At 36.5% G+C, this 20,838-nt stretch overlaps 1 protein-coding gene across 15 annotated transcripts in view; it reads right to left on the reverse strand.

Moving 5' to 3' along the window:
- Nucleotides 1-20,838, reverse strand: part of ABLIM1 (actin binding LIM protein 1) — a 216,355-nt gene that overhangs the window by 64,608 nt on the left and 130,909 nt on the right. For all 15 annotated transcript variants that reach the window (XR_014175431.1, XM_081953535.1, XM_081953525.1 and 12 more), the window contains exons 5-6: nucleotides 11,506-11,632; nucleotides 10,669-10,762 (exon numbers count right to left, since the gene is read on the reverse strand). Coding sequence is in view for 14 of the 15 variants with exons in the window: in XM_081953535.1 (XP_081809661.1) it covers nucleotides 10,669-10,762; nucleotides 11,506-11,632 (221 nt within the window). In the remaining variant the exon portion in view is untranslated. The remainder of the gene's footprint in view (nucleotides 1-10,668; nucleotides 10,763-11,505; nucleotides 11,633-20,838) is intronic.

Genomic DNA, 20,838 nt, shown 5'->3' on the forward strand with positions numbered 1-20,838 from the left:
AAGAGACAAAATATCGCAAGGACTTCAGTTCCTAAAAACAGGAAGAGCCAAAATACAAAATGCTTTTCTAAAATTTGTGGTCATGTTTTGATCTTGAAATGATCTCTCTCCCGAATGAGTTGCTACTGAGCTTTTTGCTTCATTTCAAAACCAAATAAGGACTTGACTTGAGTTGACAGAAGTTATGGCTAGCAATAATCCTATTAAGGATTAGGATACATTGTATCTTTTTCTACCAATCCCGTTTGCTTTATTTGTACTGTTACAATCTTTTAATTAACCCCGCTATCAACAAAGAGACTCCAGCAAGTTTGATAAGCAATCAAAAATAACGCTAAAGAAATGTATTTCCTATTCTGATGTACAGCCAATCAACCAGCAAAAACTGCAAGTCTCTGAGAACATTCACAAAGTGTCTCCACTTTCAGTTTTTGAAAAAAATGAATCATCAGTATCATCAGATTCTTTTTAATGATTTGGATAGCGGGAACAACTGGATCTATAAAATGTAGCATGGTATAGTTAAAAGAACCAAGGCAAATTCTTCTGGTGATTTTCATATGCATATCCGAGAAGTAGTTCCAGCATTTCTCATTTCTACAGAAAAATATGGGAAGGTCCCTCCCAAAAGTCTTTCAATATATAAACATACTGGCTTTAATATGTGTCTGGAGACTATAAAAATCAAAAAGAAAGGACTAAATGTTTTATTAGGGATGCCATTAAACATCCCAGAATTGATATGTGCTGGGTCTCAAAGCTCAGTCACCAAAACTTTCTTATTACCCATTAAGTAAAAAGAGAGTCTCTGAATCACCACAGCCCAATTTCAATAACAAAGAAAAATAAAACAATTCCTTTAAATGGAAGAATACAATATTTCTGAAATAAAGCAAACAGATTGAGCAGGTTATATTTCAAGAGGAAAATTAAGGAGGACAGTAGATTTTTAAAGTAAATACATTAGAAATCAATAGTTCCAAAAAATATAGCAGTAATATTTTAGACGCTGAAAAAAACTTCGGTTACTTTGAATAACCTTTCTTATTAGCAGCTTTAAAGAAAATGAAGAGAAATTTAAAACTTGGGTAGAGGCAGGGGTGGGTTCCTGCCAGTTCTAACCTCTTCTATAGAAGAGGTTCCACAAATCTACAGTGCCGTTTAGAACCGGTTCCAGCTCCCTCCCCCCACCCGTGCGCACATCAGCAAGATGAAGAGCGAGAGGAGGAATTCTGGGAGTTGAAGTCCACAAGTCTTAAAGCTGTCAAGTTTGAACACCCCTGGGATTTTTTTCTAAAGGGTTAGGGGTGCAAGGATCTTGTAACTTGACAGCTTTAAGACTTGCACACTTCAATGCCAGCGTTCCTGAGCCAACATGACTGGAGGAGGAATTCTGGGAGCTGAAGTCCACAAATCTTAAAGCTGTCAAGTTTGAACACCCCTGGGGGTTTTTTTCCGTAAGAAGCTTAAAACCCACCTGTTCAAGTTAGCCGGACTGGCCTAATCCCAATTTTAGTCCCTCAAGTCTGCATTTTTAAATTTTTAGGGGTACGCTTTTTAGTTGATTTTAACTTTTATTATTCTGTACAGCTGAATTTAGGTTTAATTCGCTTTTAAGGGTATTTAAGGGTGTTTATTTTTTGCATCTGTTTTTAATGAGATGCCTGTACACCGTCCCGAGTCCCTTCGGGGAGAGGGGGCGGTCTATAAATTTTGAAAATAAATAAATAAATCAAGTTAGGGGTGCAAGGGTCTTGTAACTTGACAGCTTTAAGACTCGCATACTTCAATGCCAGAGTTCCTAAGCCAACATTTTGGTTTCTAAGCAAGAGCGTTGTTAAGTGAGTTTCACCACATTTTACAAGTTGGCCACATTCACCTAGTCACATGGCTGGCAAACCACTCCCACTCATCACATGGCTGGTAAGCCACTCCCACCCGGTCACTTGGCTGGCAAGCCACTCTCACAAAGTAGGCCACACCTACAGAAGAGGTTCTAAACATTTTTGAAACCCACCACTGGGTGAAGGGTATATATACACGATGGCAACCCTATAGCACATGTGCCAGAAGTGGCACACAGAGCCAACTGCTCTTCTAGGTTCTTCTTTGACCAGCTGTCAAAGCACATGCATGTCCCAAGCTCGGAAGAGAACAGCTGGCTGGTGTGCATGTGTGTGATGGAACCCAGAAGAGCAGCTGGCCACCACACACATGTGCGTACACTCCAGTTTTGGCATTCAGTATCAAAAAGGTTAGCCGTTACTAGTATATATCAATGGCAAATAGCAAAAATTAAAACAAGTAGAATTCTTGGCATGAATTGTTCAATGAGAAAAGGAACCAGGTAAGAGTGCCCACTGTATTCCTTATTATTTCTCAGCGGTATAGATGTTTTCATAGACAAGATTTATACAGACAAATAAATATTTGTGACTAAAATTTAAGGATAGGAATGCAAGTTGAAATGCTACATAGATAAGGAAGTACTAATCATTATGCAACTACAGAGTTCATAAGACAAAATTTTGATGAAATAATAGCCTGATATAAAATTAATGGGGTACACATCAAATATAATAACAAGATATTTTACCCCAAAAGACAACTTTTGAATGTCCAAGTATATCATGTTGACATGGTCATCTCCTTTCCCATATCTGAATGGTGGTCAGGAAGGATATATTAATGCAGAATCTATGGTCATTTCTTTTTGCTTGTTATTCTATGAGCTTGGTTATTTTTGCTTTCCCCCAAAAGACACTGAACTGAACAGTGTACACTTTTTCCCGAGTATAATCTTCCTTGGACCCTTTTTTAAAAACTGGTTTCTCACTTGCTACCCTCCAATATCCCAATGCAGAACGTCCTTTTAAATTCTTGGTGTACGCCATCCAGCATACCCTTTTCTCTACTTGAGTGACAAAAAAAGTCGTATCTAATATGTGCTTCCTGAATGTGAAAATCCCAATGCTATGTATGCTTCAGAATAGAACTATCAGTGTAAGACAGTCCCTCTTCGAAGGAAGCCCAGAGGACTAATTTATTATGGAATTATATAGCAAAATAAAAAGAAAAACAATATTTTTATTTTTCGAGAGTTATGTTTAGTGTAGCATAGTGTTTGTAAACTAATACAGTGATAACACTAATCAGAAAAAAAATGTGTGACTGAACTTATGCAAGTAAATTAAAGGGCTCTCAAGCAACAGACCTCCATTGATCTCCTTAATGAATGGGTAGCAGGAACAATTACAGACCTGTTTTCCTGTATTCTCCCAGAACTCTCTGCACTGCATAAGCAGCCAGTCAAAACTTCAAAGATGTGGAAATGATGAATACCATAAACAACCCACCTTTGTATTTCCATTGTGGCTTGCTACGTTTTACCATTCAGTCCCCACCCTGTCTTCTGCAGATGGATAAGTAGCACTATAAAGGTTGTGAGACAGTAGAATCCTTTATTCATTTGTCAAAACTAAGAGGAAAGTTGAACATAGTATGATTCTTTCAGAGTAATAAGAAAAGGATAGAAATGAGCAAGAGAAAAAATCTTTAACATAGTTGTAGAATTTTTTAGCAAGTGAGTCCAGCTTTTGAAAACGGATTCTTCCTGGTTTCATTTCCCCGATCATTTAAAAAAGGACAGTACTGACATCAATTTCTCTTTGCCTTGAAAAAGTAACAAACTGCTTGTAAATTTGTTTCCTAGAAAGGGTTCTTAAAGATTTACATGACAAACTGGGTTGGCAGAAAATGTAGTATGATACTATCCCAGCCAATTCAAGATTCATTATACCATATTCCCTGATTACATTCATCCATAATGTAATAATGATGTGCAAACTCAGCTATTCTAGTTAGCATTATATGGGAACCAATATACCTTTTCTGAAGACTTTACATACTTTTCTAATATTTCACTATTCCTTTGGCTCTCTTTTCAGAGCTTTTCTTTTAAGTAATCAGTGAAGCATTTAATAGTAAATACATAAACTATAAAATATATCAGTTTCAAGTTTATGACATGAAAGGCAAACAGTTTTAAAAGAGCTGAATGCAATATGCTTAATCTTTGTAGCAAATGTTAATTTGTTCTACCCAATATGCAAGTATTCCTGGTTTAATGACCCTAATTGGGACTGGGAACTCTGCTGCTAAACTAAGCAAGTCACTAAGTGGGAATCAAATGACTGGGACTATGTGTTCCAGGTAGAAAGTCAGTTTTACATTTTGGATTTTCTTTGCGTCCTAAACACTTCTCTCCTTTGGAGTGCAGGAATGCCTGCTTTGCTATTTTGTACACACAAAGTAATGCAACTGTGCCATCAGTCTATGGCTGGGAGCCATGGGCAGCTAATTCTCTTGAAACCTCTACCTTCCAATCTGTCCATTTTGTAGATGGGATAAAGCAAGTGATTTCTGTAGGGGATCTCTGCTTTGCCTGACCATTACCTGCCCTTGCAAAGCAGGGAGATTGGAGAGGACGAGATGTCAAGAGAGTAAGATGTCTGCTCTTCCTCACTTACAAAAGGTATGCAATCATATTAGCAGCAGAAAAGTAAAGGTAAAGTTGCTTACAGAAATTGCTTGTATTTCCTCATCCCTCTCCTCCACAGAACAGAGAAATTGGAGAGGAAGAGATTCAAGAAAATACTGTAAGATGTTTTAATGGCACAGCCATATATTCCAGCACCGGCTGGTTGGTGTGATTAGATTGCTTTTGATGCATGCAAAAGCAAACAGCTTATTCTCTTGCAATCCCTTCCTCCCAATCTTTCTACTCTGCAAAAGGTGGGGGTGGGAAGAGCAGAAGAAAATCACAAGGCAGTAATGTATTGTAAGATATTGACAGTAATGATGATCATGTAACTGAGGAATGCTGCAAAGGTCATCAATGGTAATAAATTGGACATAAAAGTTGTATTTCAGCATTGTTGTAACTTCAAATATTCTCTGAATGAGTGGTCAATAAGAACTACTGACATTTTCTAAACAAGTTGCAGATTAAGGCTTCACGTTAAGGCTATGCAGTATTTTGCATTCAGGGTTCAAATTAGGTATTGGTGCTCTCTGAGCTTGGTTGTTTTCTAGCAGACGGTTCGTTACCCAAGATAGGTAACATCATAAGTGCTAGTGGTAATGACAGAGCACTAAGGATCACTAACTTTGGATTCAGTCTCCGAAAAGTACTTTGGAATATAAAAAGGAAAATGTCTGTAACATTTTAAAGCAGCTACAACTTTCTTCTAGATTTTCATACTTTCCAGAAATTGACTCCAAATGCTGGACATACATGGTAAAAAACCCTTTACCTGTTTAAATAAACTGGATTATGGATAAAATAAATACTACACATGTATAATGAACTTTATCTACTAGCCCAAATTGAAAGAAGAGAGAAGAGAGCAGAAAGAAGAAGGAGAAGGAAGGAAGGAAGGAAGGAAGGAAGGAAGGAAGGAAGGAAGGAAGGAAGGAAACTTTATTGCATGCTAAAACCATTTTAAGTAGGAAGGAAAGGAATTTGGAGGTACACTTATTGTTCATCAGGAAACCTGGCCAATATTTTTGGACAAGCAATCTAACATCAGAGTCTGGTGTAGCGGTTAGAAACCACACATCAGACTGGAAACTAGGAGACTTTGAGTTCTAGTCTCACATTGGACGTGAAAACCAGATGGGGAGTTTGGGCCAGCATTCTCTCTCTAGTCCAATCCATTTCACAGGGTTGTTGTTGTGGAGAAAATAGAAGGAGAAGAGAGTATTATGTACTTCAAAGTCTTGAGTTACTTATAAAATAATAAAAATTGGATAAAAACCTAATAAATCTCAGAAATACAAAAATATTACCTCAGTTTTATAAAACGTATGCAAGATTCTACTTCAATGTCCTCTATTGGTCTGCATTAGCAATTTGCAAATATGTTGGTTGATGCTGATAGAAATCAGGCCAGAAACTGGTACCTAAATCTTTGTCCCAAAGCCTTTGCTGATATTTTTTTAAAATCTTGTATTTGAAATATGGTCAACCATGAGTTTGAAATCTTTCTGCAACTGAAATATCTGTAGACATGCTGCTGGTTGCATAGATCAGAATCACACACTTTTATCAAAAGCAAAAAATGTGATAAACAGACACACACACATACACACCATAAAATGCCTTCTAGAGATAATTACTTATCTCACATTGGTTTTAGGTTAAAAAAAAGTATGCATGAATTATAACTATCTTCTCACCTTCTATATGTTTACTTAAAGGTAGGTACATTGACTCTAATATTTCTCCCACACGGATGTATTACTTTTTTGAATTTTTCCATAAATGTATTCAGGGTTGCTTCTATATAAACTAAATAGAGAAACATTTGCCTATGTGTCATATTTTTAAAAATGATTTGAAATAGCACTGGTTAATGAGAAATGTTAAAAGTTTTAACAAACAGACACTATTTGTTCCTTGCACTGGCAGAATTTGATAGCTATATTTCTCAAGACAAGAAATCACACCAAATTCACATAAATAATTTGTTCTGGTTGTTTGTTTGCAGTATGGTAACAATAGTTGGATTAGTCATCCTAACCTTCCTTCCCCCATTTAACTCTTCCTTTAAAGCTGCATGCTTCATTTAAATAACTGTAATGCTGCATATTCAACAATTCTCTCAGGATGATTAATTTACCTTCTGCAAAGACTTCTTTGATATGCTTTAAAACTTCACCATTCAATGAGTTGCATCTTCCATTTCTCTCTGACGCCCTCAAATAACTGTGAGAATCATCTTGTTGACATGAAATAACTTCCAGATCATTTTATCATAGGGAAAACTCTGGCAATATTGCTCCTAATCCAAAGCATAGCACTTTCTTCTTTCAAAATCACAACTGTGTGGTCTGGTCCTGATCACTCATTCACAATGCAGAAACAGACAGATTTTTCTAGCTTTTTGGTTGCAATTAGCAATAAACGGACCAGTCCATTATGGAAAAAAGAAAAGGGGATGCCTATTGCTTAAGGTGAGGCAGTACCATTTGTCTACATTCATCTAAGTAGCATGTAGTAATTTTAGTACAGCTGTTCAGAAGATTGCTTCTGAGTGTTCCTGCTGAAACTAGGACCTTGGGGACTTGGGTTTCCTACCAAACAAAGCAAAGGATAAATTCTTATCAAAGAAACATATATTCAATAAACTGTACTTTGTATGTTCATGAATTGATATGCATTATAATCTAAATCTCTTCTGCTTATGTTCAAGAGTCCTTACATTTATAACTGACTTTTTAAAAAATGCTTTTAATTCAATTATCTTGGTAAGATTCCTATCACGCTATACTGTAACATTATGTGAACAGAACATTTAACAGCAAATACCTAATTAATGTATTCCTCTATGTATACTGTGTATACTATATTTACTGTGCACATATAATTTGGGTTATTGCAACTGGTCATGGAAAACAACCTGAAATCAGGGAGAACTTTGTATGATGTATTTATTTTTATGAAGTGTTTAATGGATTCAATTTTCCCTGGAAAATATTTAGCTCAACTTCATTACTAAATCTGCAATCTAAGTGGGTTAGCAACTAGGTTGAGTTCATTGTAATTTCAAATTCGGCAGCTTAATTCTTTTTCAGTGAGATTTCATTCCTTAAGGGAAAAATACTGATATAATTCTAATTAAATAAATTCTAGTGGGAAAGATAGACAGACATAAATGTAGCATGTAACACTTGTCAAGTATCTTTCCTGAACTGAAAACAAGTGATATAACTACCCATGTGGTCTTAAAAAACACAATTTTAAGTTCAAAGCTACTAAAAGAATCAGATACAGAATTCACTGTCTACAGTGGTCATAGCAGCTCCAATGACAGTTTTGTGCATTCTGTAATGTTGTCATTTGAACTCTTGCTCCTCCATGGATGTCCATTCAATCTTGATGGGCAATGCCCTGGGGATGCACTCTTCAAAATGATAATGGACACAATTAAGACTGGCATCTCTATAAAGCCTTGTTCTCACCCACACACCCCAAACAGAAATGCAACCTTGCACAAGATAATCTACTTGTTACACAGTTAGACTGGAAGATCAAGGTTCTTTTTTGGAAAAGAAATTGGTATTTAGAGAATGTCTACTTCCCAAATTGTTAAAAGAGCCAGAAATAAACGGGTTGTTATGTTATATAAAATAAATTCATTGTCTGTCTGTCTGTGTATGTGTGTATATGTGTGTAGAATATTTTAATAAGCATTTTTCAATTTTCAAAAGTGTTCCATTCACTATGATGTTTGACTGACTTGAATAAGGGTATTTTGTTCTGATCACAATTCCCTTTATGATTCATTACCCAAATACTATTTTTTTGCACACACACAAAAAACCCTTTTCTGATGGCAACTACTTCCTGACCATTTTTGTAATGAAACAATGTTCTAGATAAACAAATCAGAAGGTGAGCATCCTAGAGGCCCAGAATAAAGTGAACTCAAGCCCTTCAGTTCCACTCCAAGAGGCAAAAAAATGTTCCAAAACCCCTCATTCCATCTTGAGATTCCATATTTGGCCAAAATTGATCCACACCTTTGTATTTATCTTTACAATTCCTTACAAAATTACAATTCTTTTATAATGAATTGCCCTTTAACTGGGGAAGGTATTCCCAATAGAAAAACAATTGATTATTTTTCAACTTCAGGTCAAAAACCTAGGCAGTTTAAACTAGTTTATTTCCATTGACTGATGTATGTTTTCTGTCTTCTTTCACTGTAATTTGAATATCCTACACTGTGTGGGCATTTTAAACCATTTTGCTAAACATTTAGAATCTATTACAATATATATTCAATTAAGTATTAACAGTTGATAATTTTAAAAATACAAATTACTTTAGCTGCCTTCCTCTACTTTCAATGTGCAACAAAATTGTACATCTGAAGTAAAGAAGTTCTTGCTTGTATTTATTTAGAAGTACTATTATGAAAAAAATTGTGGTTCAAAATTTAGTTACAGTCTCTGTCCATACAATCACTACCTTACAATATCTGGTGCTGCCCTCTGGTGCTTACTTCCTACTATTATAGTATTCCTTATTATAAGTGAAGTGAGAAATACTGTATGTTTACAACATACATGCAAATCTTACTATGGAGTATTGAATAAAATATACTGAGTAAAGCTGTTAAAAGTACACAAAGGTAGGCAAACATTTAAAATAATAGGTAGCCATAATTTGAAAATATTCAAACATCATAAAAGATCACAAAATATCTCAATTTTGCTGTATTTTGATGTCATTTGTAAATTAACGGTGGAGATTGGAAGAACAGGAATAGATGTTGGATTGCCATTTACAGGGCCGGATTTTCCTATAGGCCCGTGATGGCGAACCTATGGCACGCGTGCCACAAGTGGCACGCGGAGCCATTAGTCAGGGCACGCGAGGCGCTGCCCTGTCAGCTGGCCAGCGCGCATGCGCGATGGCCAGCTGAGTTCACCTTTTTAAAAGCTATTTTCGCCTTCCCCAGGCTCCAGAGGCTTTATAGGGGAGGGCCTGGGGAGGGCGAAAAGAGCCTCCCTCGCCCCCCCGGAGACTTCAGGGACTGTCCCTGAAGCCTTCGGAGCGCTTAAAACCACCCTCCGAGCAAACCGGAAGTGACTTCCGGGTTGCTCGGAGGGTGGTTTTAAGCGTTCCGAAGGCTTCAGGGACTGTCCGAGGCTTCCCTGATGCCTTTGGAGCGCTTAAAACGACCCTCCGAGCAACCCGGAAGTCCCATAAAGCCCCTGGAGCCTGGGGAGGGCAAAAAACAATGTAAAAATGGGGGGGTCGCACATTGTGCGCACATGCACACTGGGGGGGTCGCGCGTTGCATTATGGGTGCGGCACGCCTGCACTCGACCCCCCTGCGCTCCCCCCACTTGTGGCATGCAAGCCAAAAAAGGTTCGCCATCACTGCTATAGGCTAACTAGGCTTCAGCCTAGGGCCTCAAGATCAAGAGGGGCCTTTTATTTATCCGTGCCACATTTTTTATAAAGGTTAGTACCAATTACAACATGTTTCATTTAGTATATTGATATATATCACAGTAATGATGTATTTTATTATCTCTCATGTAATTTACAAACTTAAAAATGGGAGGTGAAAGGGCCCCATAAGTGGAATAGCCTAGGGCCTCTTTTCATCTAAATCCGGCCCTGGCCATATACAACAGTCTTCCATCTTTCTCCCTATGCTTTATACTGAAAGTTAAGTGTAATTTTGTAGTGGTTGGTTTTGTTAATTTTAAATTTTTGTATCACATAATTCAATTATAATTCAGGAAAAGCTGGACTATTTATATTCAGATGACCACTACAAGTTAATAAAGAGTTACTTCATTGTTATCTTGTGTTACTCGAGATTCTTATGGGTTGCATATGTAAGCATAAAATATGAGAAAGGTATCTTCAATGTGTAAAGGCCTTGCTGCTCAGTGCTTCTGATATCAAACAACACATAGAATGTTTTTTTTTCAAAACATGAAACCTAGTTATAGCCTATTTACATAAAATAATATGTACCTTTGTTCCCATATAACATAAATTACACATAAATAAATACACACATATATATTTATGAAATACGTTATAACAAACAGCTAAACATAAAGTTGCATATTACTTACTTCTAGGACCTTCCCAGTGATGAACTGGTGGCATGCTTCACATTTGACCCCAAAGAGAACTTGATAGTCCTTTTCACAGTAAGGGGCACCATCTCTGAATGTAACCCACAAGATACAAATTATTTTCACTAACATTATATAGAATACACATTATTTTATATCCATTTCCTTGTATGTCCCCATATTTTGGGTTGAATGATGCACTTTATAGCATTAAAGACAGCTCCTCAGATTTCTCATCAGCTATGTCTCACTCTGCACTTATTACCCATTCAACATAAATACATTTTTGACAGTCAGAGAATGCAAACATTAAATGTTGAATTGTGGCAAACAAAATCCAGCTTTAAATTTCTCTTCAGCTAGCAAACTCATTAAGTAGACATCTCTTGGAATAATTTAACCCCAAAGAACATTGTAATAACAATATGACAGAGGAGGAACAGTATCAAGTCAACGTATACTGCTGACAAGTTTGTTCTCAGCATTCTGAAAACAGAATATCTTACTACATGTTCTGATGTGATGTCACATGGGGAGTAACATAAAACACAAGTGTCCCCGCTCCCCCGCATAGCTCACATGATGCTTCCTTTAAAGCAGTGTTTCTCAAACTTGGCAACTTGAAGATGTCTGGACTTCAACTCCCAGAATTCCCCAGCCAGCGAATGCTGGCTGGGGAATTCTGGGAGTTGAAGTCCGGACATCTTCAAGTTGTCAAGTTTGAGAAACACTGCTTTAAAGGAATAAGTTCTGCAGGGCAGATAAATTATTGACACCTGAATAAAGAGCAGATATTTTGAGTCCTCAAATAATTTATTTTCTATGTGGACTTACTTGCTGATGTATTCTCCAGTTAGAACCTTCGCACAGGCTTTGCACTTGAAGCACCCAAGATGCCATTGCTTATCCAAAGCAAGCAAGGCTTGTCCATTTTTTATATCTCTTCCACAGCCTGCACAATCTGCAAAGAAACCAAGACACATATAAGGTTACTCAATTTTACTCATCCATATTTACTTACTCACAGATTAATCCACTTGTCATCATTTTAAAATGGCTCAATGAAAGAAGCTTTCTGAACATTATAGAAATTTTATAGATATATTTATTTATATACATACATATATATATATATACACACATACACATTATACATATACAAAACACATACGTACGTGTGTGTGTGTGTGTGTGTGTGTGTGTGTCCTTACAGAAGGAGTCTCCATAAAAAGCAACTGCCAGTTTTCTATCACCTTTGCCTAATGATTTTATTTGCTGGTTTAGCAATAATATTTATTTTAATTTTACATATAATTTCTGAATTTTACTTTTGATTTTCTGCATTTTAATTTTGCATACAATTTCTAGAAATAAATATATTTTTCTAGGAGGTTGACAATCCTATACCCCCCCCATTCATTTTTCTCACCATATACATGTATACAAATGAACTAGACTGTGTTATTTCTCTGTGTCATAGTATATGTAGGTAAATGCATAATTATGTATGTATGTATTTATTTATTTATTTATTTTGTCATGTTTGTGTAGTATATATTGGAGGTAGTGACCCTTTGAGAGCTGTATGCAATGAAATTTCATTTTAATGTATGCCAATTAGTGTACATTCAAAGTGACAATAAAGTTATTCTATATCTATGTCTAATTGATCTTTACATATTATTACATTTCAATCCTCTAGGTGGCAGCAACATTCTAAATGTTTGTATAAAAATAAGAGGGAAACATTAAAACTAACCAACATTTTATAAGAATTATGATATTAAGCAATTTCCTTAAATAGATTACTTTTAAATTTCAAGGCATTTCTTTGTCTCATGGATGAAGGCAATTTTTCTACCATTTCTTTTCCTATCTAATGAAAATAAGTGAACCAGGAAAGTCAAAAATGTAAATGTGCTATCTTTTAATATTTTGTTTTGTTTTATTAATTAATGTTTGCCTTTTGCATTGAGTTTCCTTGGAGGTTTCCTATAAAATCACCAGGCCCAAATCTGGATAGATTTGAAGAAGTTGTCTAGGTACCTTGCTGAGATATTCCATTAAAAAAAAAATCAAATATTGGAACCAGAGCTTGATGCTTAGAAGCAAATGCACCAATATCAATGGGAATTAAATTAAATATGTCTAACGTGCCTCAGAAAAGCAGTGTGGTACAATGGTTAAGACACCAGGCTGGAAACCAGATTGTTTGTGAGTTCTACTCCCACCTTAGGCACTTGGGTGATCTCGGGCCGCTCACCCTCACACTGCCCTAGGGAGCAGGCAATGGCAAGCTACTTATGAAATCTTGCCAAGAAAACTGCAGCAAGTAGTCCAGGGCAGTTACTGGATAACACTGTCATGAAGGTGCATACAAACACGTGCATGCGCATGCGCGCACACACACGCACACACACCTTGTCTCGGTGAATTTATTAAGTTTAATTCCAACCATGAACGTTTCTAAATTTAATCCAATCAAGTTGTGACAATGAATGTTACACTAGATATTGGATCTTGTTACACACCACCTCCCATAATATCTGCCTATTGACCTCCCATAATATTCTGCCTGCCAATGCTCAGCAGTACAGCATCTGTTTCGCCTGCAGAAAATCCAAAATTAATTCCCTGGTATTTCTAGGGGGCGGGGGACTGGGAAAGTTTCCAGTCAAAACCTTAGAGAAATATTGCCAGTTAATTAAGTCATAATTGAACCAGGTAATATAGTGACATAATCCAATCAGATTCTGCTCCTACTAGAGGGGAAGCAGCCTCCCTTACTCATGTACCAGATTGTAAAACTGTTTCTCTTAGGCCACAATGTTGTTGTGTTTCCAGCAGAAAAAATATCAGACAGAAAAAACAGATTCAGTCATTTATCAGAATTGTCAATGTTCAGTTGGATGAACCCTTAGCCTTCACCAAGTAGCACAGATTAGATATCCTCAAATGGTCTTGATTAACAACATAAGCTTTGAGCGATCTATTTTTTAACTACACAATTGCTCCAAGATAATTGCAATATTGCTAGTACTCTCTTTGATATCAAATCAAGCAGTTATTCATTTGCCCCTAAGTAGTCATTCAAGATAAAAATTTTAAGATCTGTGGTATTTAGTTATGAAGCTTCTCTGTTCTTAAAAAAAAAAAATCCAAACCTTAAAACAGGAAAAAAATAATTAAATTTTAACATTTAGATTCAGCTGTCCTCTTCAAAAATCCAATTTAAAAATTGCTTCAAAAGCATAGCAATCTTTCTTTTCAAGTCCCCAGCATTATAAAATCTTTGAAAGGCACATTTATCTTGCCTCTAGAATAATAAATCTAAGTGTTGTACCTCACAACAAGAAAATAAATAAAACTACACAAGAAGAATAGATTATGATGCCACCTATAAATTAGTCAAGGGGTTTTGAGAAAAGCTTTCAACTGCATAATTTAATGCTATGATAAAAATAAGAAGCAGAAGCAAGATGAAGGTCAGGGCATAACAGAGAGGGACAAGAGAGTAGTAGACAATCGTAATGATACACGAATCTTGCTGCTTTTCCCAAAGGACTAGTGCATTGTGGGTTTTTAAGAATATGCTTTTTTGTTATCGAGGATGAAGGTAAAATGTCCTGTGTGTCGCTTCAGGATGATCATGGACCATCAATCTGACATGTAACCACTGTTTTGGGACGACCAAAGTGCATATTACATGTATTGCCAGTCCCTCAATTATTATTCTCTTTGAAAATAGCAACTAGCTTAGAGTTCTTTTTAAAAAAAATCTGATCTTTGTTTCTATTTCTGGTGTTACATATGAACACCAAGATGCAGTTTTAAAAGCAGATTGGTGACATAGTTTTAAAGTTACTAAACAACTGGAAGATTTAAATAAATCATGAAAATGTATTAACCTAAAGTGAAAAAAAAGTATTTTCAAGCTTTCTGCTTTTAGAGAACACTTTATTCATGAATACATCAATAACTGAGTAATAGCCACCATAAGACCTTTGCATATTCTGCAGAATATGAGATGTGCTTTAGAGTGCATAGATCAGCTTCTATTAACAACTCTCTAAATAATTTGGGCCATTATCATCTGGAAAGTGACATCTGACAAAGAAAGCATATTCTTTGTGCCCTTATTTATCAGCACTGGAAAGATAAATACATGGCCCCAACTTTTCAGTATTCTGCAGAATTAATATTAGAAATTTATGAATGAATTATTCTTGATATTGATAGCTGTAGATCAGGGGTGTCCAAACTTGGGAACTTTAAGACTTTAAGACCATGCTGGCTGGGGAATTCTGGGAGTTGAAGTCCACAAGTCTTAAAGTTCCCAAGTTTGGACACCCCTGCTGTAGATGATTATAATGAAATATGATTATCCCATTAATTGACATGCTCATTTGGAATAACGTATAACAAATATATTCAATGTAGGATGAGGGCTGTTTATTGAAAATCAGGGAGAACCATTTCATACCATATCAGTAAGGGTTAATAGATAAATGGTGGGGTTTTTTTTACTTTCCAGTCAAACACAGAATGACTCATCCAAAAACACACATCTGGATTCTGTGGCTAAAGAAAGGCTAGAACCTGGGTCCTCCTAACTCAGTTTGGCTCCTTAACAATTAAAGAACACTGTTTCCGTGCAAATATACTACTTTTTAAAAAAATTTTACTTATTTACATCCTGCCTTTACTATCTTTATCAACAATGCGAGGTGGCAATCATGCTTAATACTCCTTTCTCTTGTTTTCTCACAACAACAACCCTGTGAAATAAGTTGGGCTGACAGTGTGTGACTGGCCCAAGATCACCCAGCTGACTCTAGTGGTTAAGATAACAGTCTACAAATCAAGAGATTGAGTTTTAGTCCTGCCTTAGCCATGAAAGTCTAAATTGTCTCTCCTGTTTGTTTTTCTGTTCAAGTAATAAAGATGCGTACATGCATACACAATTTCTCAGTACTTCTTTGAACAATACAAGGCTGGACAATCAATATTTAACCAACTATCAGCCTATCAACTATAGCCACGATGGCGAAACTGTGACCCCTCTCTGTGGTCAAGTGAACCATCTCCCCAGCTCAGTTCTGCCTCGCATATGCGTGGGCCTCCTGTCGGCCAGCTGGTTTTTGGGTCTCTGCTGTGCATGTGCAGGGAGGTGGGGGCACATGTGGGGGGCATCTTGTGCAGGGAGGTCACGTGTGCATGTGCGGGGGTGGGGTACCTGGGAGGGTCCCATACACATTGCATTATGGATGGGTGGTTGTGCGCATGCGTGCACATTCGGCACTCAGCCCCCAAAAGGTTAGCCATCGCTGAACTATAGCTTGTCTATCTGTACCTCAGTATTTGATAAGATCCAGTTTGGAAACTACTTTTAGAATCGTCTTATGCAGCCATGACCCTATAAATGGGTCCCATTTGCAGTCACCCAAATTCCAAGTCAGCATGATTCACATGAATCAACTTGAAAACATCACGTTTGGGTTGGATGGTCTAAACAGTTTGATTTACTCATCTGTTACCAAGATTTCAAAGTTTGCATTAACCAGAACCAGAAATAAATAATTTCAGAAGATTCCATAGAAATATTTCCCTATGGCTTATACTGGTCTCCTTCATATAATGTAAAATATAACTTTTTAAAATAAAATAGCAATTGGAAACATTAACACTATGGTAGGAAATAACAACAGGATAAGGCAAGGCATGCTATATTTGAGCCCATTCTAAGCTTTTATTCCCATTTCTGTTCTCCTCATCTTTTTTATTTTTGTACAAGGGTGTGTGTGAGAGAGTGAACAGAGAAATAACCTCTACACAGTTGGCAAGAAAAGAAAAGAGAATGGAACAGAAATCCTGGGTGTGTCATGTAACTGACAAAAGTAAAGTAGTACAACCTGCAGATGTGCAATCACTTGCCAGAAATGATGTTAGTAAATGCAATCTTTTCAAAACAAACATATTAATGGACTGATTTTAAAGAGCACTACCAAGAAATCTGAAACTTGAAGAAAATGAATATACACCTATGTGTTGTAATAAAACCATGCGTATTGCCTAATTCTTTGTGTTGGCTGTACCCCAGCTGCTTTGTGTAGCTTTATGACCACTTTATGACATAATCAGATCCTAGTTGTTGAAAGTAAACTGCACAGGAAATTAATGGTACAGCCTTCTAAATTTCATGGGAAAGAACAACTGATTTATGTCAGAAGGTGGACTCTTTAGGCCCAAATTCAGAAACCAGCTGCAAATGAGAAGTGGGCCTGATCTCCACTAGGAATATAACATCATATTTGCTTCCAACAACTGTTGTGCCCTTTAAAAAAATATGAAAGACAGCAGTTAGTGAAGAATAAAAGTAAAATAATAAAAGAAAAGTAAATTAAATAAAAGTAAAAAAGTAATAACGTAAATTTCTGATAGGGATGCCCTAAGTTACAGGTTTGCATCTCTGTTGTGTCAACAAGTATCTGGGCCAACAGAACAGCAAAGTAAATAATAATATGATACATTTCCCCTCTGCATTTCAGGCCACAAGGAGACCAAGACTAATAAAAATTGTTGCCAGGTAATGTTTTGGAGTTAATTCTTGAGACAGAGAGACATGTGTGTGTGTGCCTGTGTACGCCTGTGCCTTTGTTAAAAGCCTTTCGATTTTCAATCAGTGAGCAAATTGGATAGTTTCCAAGATGATCCAAGCTTTGGATTACGATAATGACTCGGTGTTCTTTCTAAAAGGACGATGAAAAAAAAAACCCTGAACTTTCAGGCTAACGGACAGAAACAATACAACATTTCCAAGTTCTTTCACACTTGAGAGAAAAAAGAACAAATTGACAAAAGCCGTGTCATTTGCCCAGAAGCATATACACGTCATAGCAGTTTCCAGAAGGAAAGTCAAAACAACTTTTAGACAGGTAATATATCGCAAGACTATGGGAAGATGGTATTTAAAAGGCAACCTGGTTTAATTCATTTCCGCTTAACTTGAAAAGATGTGCCATTCTCTAGGCTGCTTGTTGGCTGGGAAGAAGATATTGAGATTTGCTGACTCTGTATTTACTTGAGACATAGGAAATTGAACCAATTTCCTGTGTCTCAAGTAAAAATGGGATGATTTCCAGAATTTTATAACAAAATGCACAATATTCAAGCATGGGAATCCAGCTGCCCTGCCACATTGACTTTGCTTGTCAGAAGGCAGCTGAAACGTCACAAATAGTCATCACATGACCCCACGACATGGCAAGTGTTGTAAATGTATGCTGATTGTCTAAATTTTGATCATGTAACATGTTACATGATCAAAATCATAATTGCATTTCTTGCAACTCTCCTAAGTGCAAGAGTTATGCCCGTTCTCCAATCCATCTTTAATGAAATGCAACATGTCTGGCTTTTTCTCTTTAAGCTATCCCTTTTTTAAACTAAAAAAAACCATATTGATATTATAGCAATAACATCACAGCAACTGTCCCCAAAACTGAATTAAGATTTCAACCTTACAAGCCTTTGGGGGATTCCCACCCCATCAAAACATGAAAAAAAAAAGTTAACATTAATTCTACTTGACCCTTCTATAACACAGTTATAGCTAAAGTTTCAGATGCTCTTTCAGTGATATTCTCTCCCAAATGAGTCTTTAGGCTGAAGATAGTTATCTAATATCTGACCATTTAAAGCCAAAATGGACAAAAGGACTCCATTAAAATAATTTCATAACAAAATCTGTTTATATTCATAACATATATAATACATATACCCTCATAGCAAACCTGTCCTCATTCTGTCAAAACTGTTCTATCTAAAGTTATAACATTCTAATTTTTCTGTTTGGACACTATTAGAAGATGCTTTTGTGCCAGTACTGTGTTTTCTTAGGATTTCTGTACTGCTTTGTAAAAAGGAACTCTATTTATAATACAAACTGTTGCAGACAGATATAAGAAGAATGTAATGTAATGTGAGTTATTTAATGAAAAGTTATATAAGAACGCCAAACTTTTGGGGTTTTTAATTTTTGATTTGTAAAATGAATGAAAGGCAAAACAAACAGAACTCCATTTATTCTACTTTAGGTAATTTAATGGAGAAATGTATCTGTTTGAATGTTTTCTTATAAGACATTTGATGTTACATTGCATTAATAACTGCAATATTAAGTTTCCCATTACCCATACCTTCATAACAATTCTGCAACACATATGTACTGTAAGTTCACCTTGTAATTTGGAATGATGTACAATTATAGATAAGGCAAAGGTAAAGGTTCCCCTCGCACATATGTGCTAGTTATTCCCAACTCTAGGAGACAGTGCTCATCTCCGTTTCAAAGCCAAAGAGCCAGCCCTGTCCGAAGACATCTCTGTGCTCATGTGGCCAGAATGACTAAACACTGAAGGCGCACGGAATACTGTTAACTTCCCACAAAAGTGTGTTCCTATTTTTCTACTTACATTTTTTACATGCTTTCGAACTGCTAGATTGACCGAAGCTGGGACAAGTAACGGGAGCTTACCCCATTAAAAGGTGCTAGGGATTCGAACCGCTGAACTGCAAACCTTTCTGATCGGCAAACTCAGCATCTTAGCCACTGAGCCACCGCATTCCTTACAATTATAGATAGGAAGAACTAATATAGAAAATGATGAGTGCTTCTTTAGCGGGTTTCTATGTGTGCATGTGTTTATGTTCAAATTAGACACTGTTTAAGGGAAGAAAACACAACTGAAACAAAACACTAGTAAAAGCAGCTCAATTTTTCAGAGTACAGCTGTATGGATACAAAATCTATTTGTTGCATCTACTGAACATGCTTAAGTGTGTGGAATATGTATGACAAAGAATGATGTTAATTGCACACATATAGTCAAGGAATCATTTACGTTTAGCAATGGAATGCTTTATTTTACAGCCACTATACATTTTAATCAGTTGCTGTTAATTCGTATGTGTATGTATGTTCTGACTTTATACCTATGTGTATGTATGTAAGTATGTATGTGTATGTGTATGTGTATGTGTATGTGTATGTGTGTATATATATATATATATATATATATATATATATATATATATATATATATATATATATATATATATATACACACACACATACATACATACATACATACATACATACATACATACATACATACATACATACACATACACATACACATACACATACACATACAATACATTAATGGAAAGAAAAAAAAATTCAGCTGCAGTTGAGCCAACTAGATTAAGAAGGTAGAGAAGTCAGTCTTTGAATGTGTCTATAATTATTTTTGGGTGTACTCTGCCTTTATGTTGGATATTGACTTAATTGAGTCACACCTAATATAATCCTAAACTTTTTTACTTCTCTTAAATATTTCCCTTACCAATTTTTTTAAAGCAAGTACCATATTTTTCGGAGTATAAGATGCACAAAGATTTTGAAGAGGCAAATTAAAAAAAGGTAGGTAGGTAGATAGAGAGATAGACAGCGAGAGAAAGAGAGAGAAATACAGTAGGTAGGGAGGGAGAGAGGCAGTAGTTAGGTAGGTAAGTAGATAAAGGGATAGAGAGAGAAATAGAGAGAGCTAGAGAGTGTGTAGGTAGGTAGGTAGGTAGGTAGGTAGGTAGGTAGGTAGGTAGGTAGGTAGAGGGATAGAGAGAGAAATAGAAAGAGAGAGAGAAAAATACAGTAGGCGGGTAGGGATAGAGAGAGTAGTTAGATAGGTAGGTAGATAAAGGACAGAGAGATAGAGAGAGAGATAGAAAGTGTGTAGGTAGGTAGGTAGAGTCATAGAGAGAGAGAAATAGAAAGAGAGAGAGAAATACAGTAGATAGGGAGAGTGTGAGAGAAAGTGGGCCCATGAATAGCCTTGAGGGGACTTGCAGAGTACTCCTGGGGGGTGGGGGACCAAAAAACTGCCCGTTTTTCACGGAAACGGGCCCATTTGTTGTAAAGAAAATTGCATGCATAGCCTTATGGAGGCTTATAGAGTGCTCCTCTGGGGGAAAATGCCTATTTTTTGCTCATTTCTGCCCTCCCCAGCCCCCAGGAAAGCCTCTGAAAGCTTCCATAAGGGTATGCACAGCCATTTTGTGAAGGGGGGGGGCCTTCGGGAGGCAAAAAATGCTGTATTCGGTGTATAA

Source organism: Natrix helvetica (assembly GCF_964273705.1).
Source record: "Natrix helvetica genome assembly, chromosome: 5".
NCBI lineage: Eukaryota > Metazoa > Chordata > Lepidosauria > Squamata > Natricidae > Natrix > Natrix helvetica.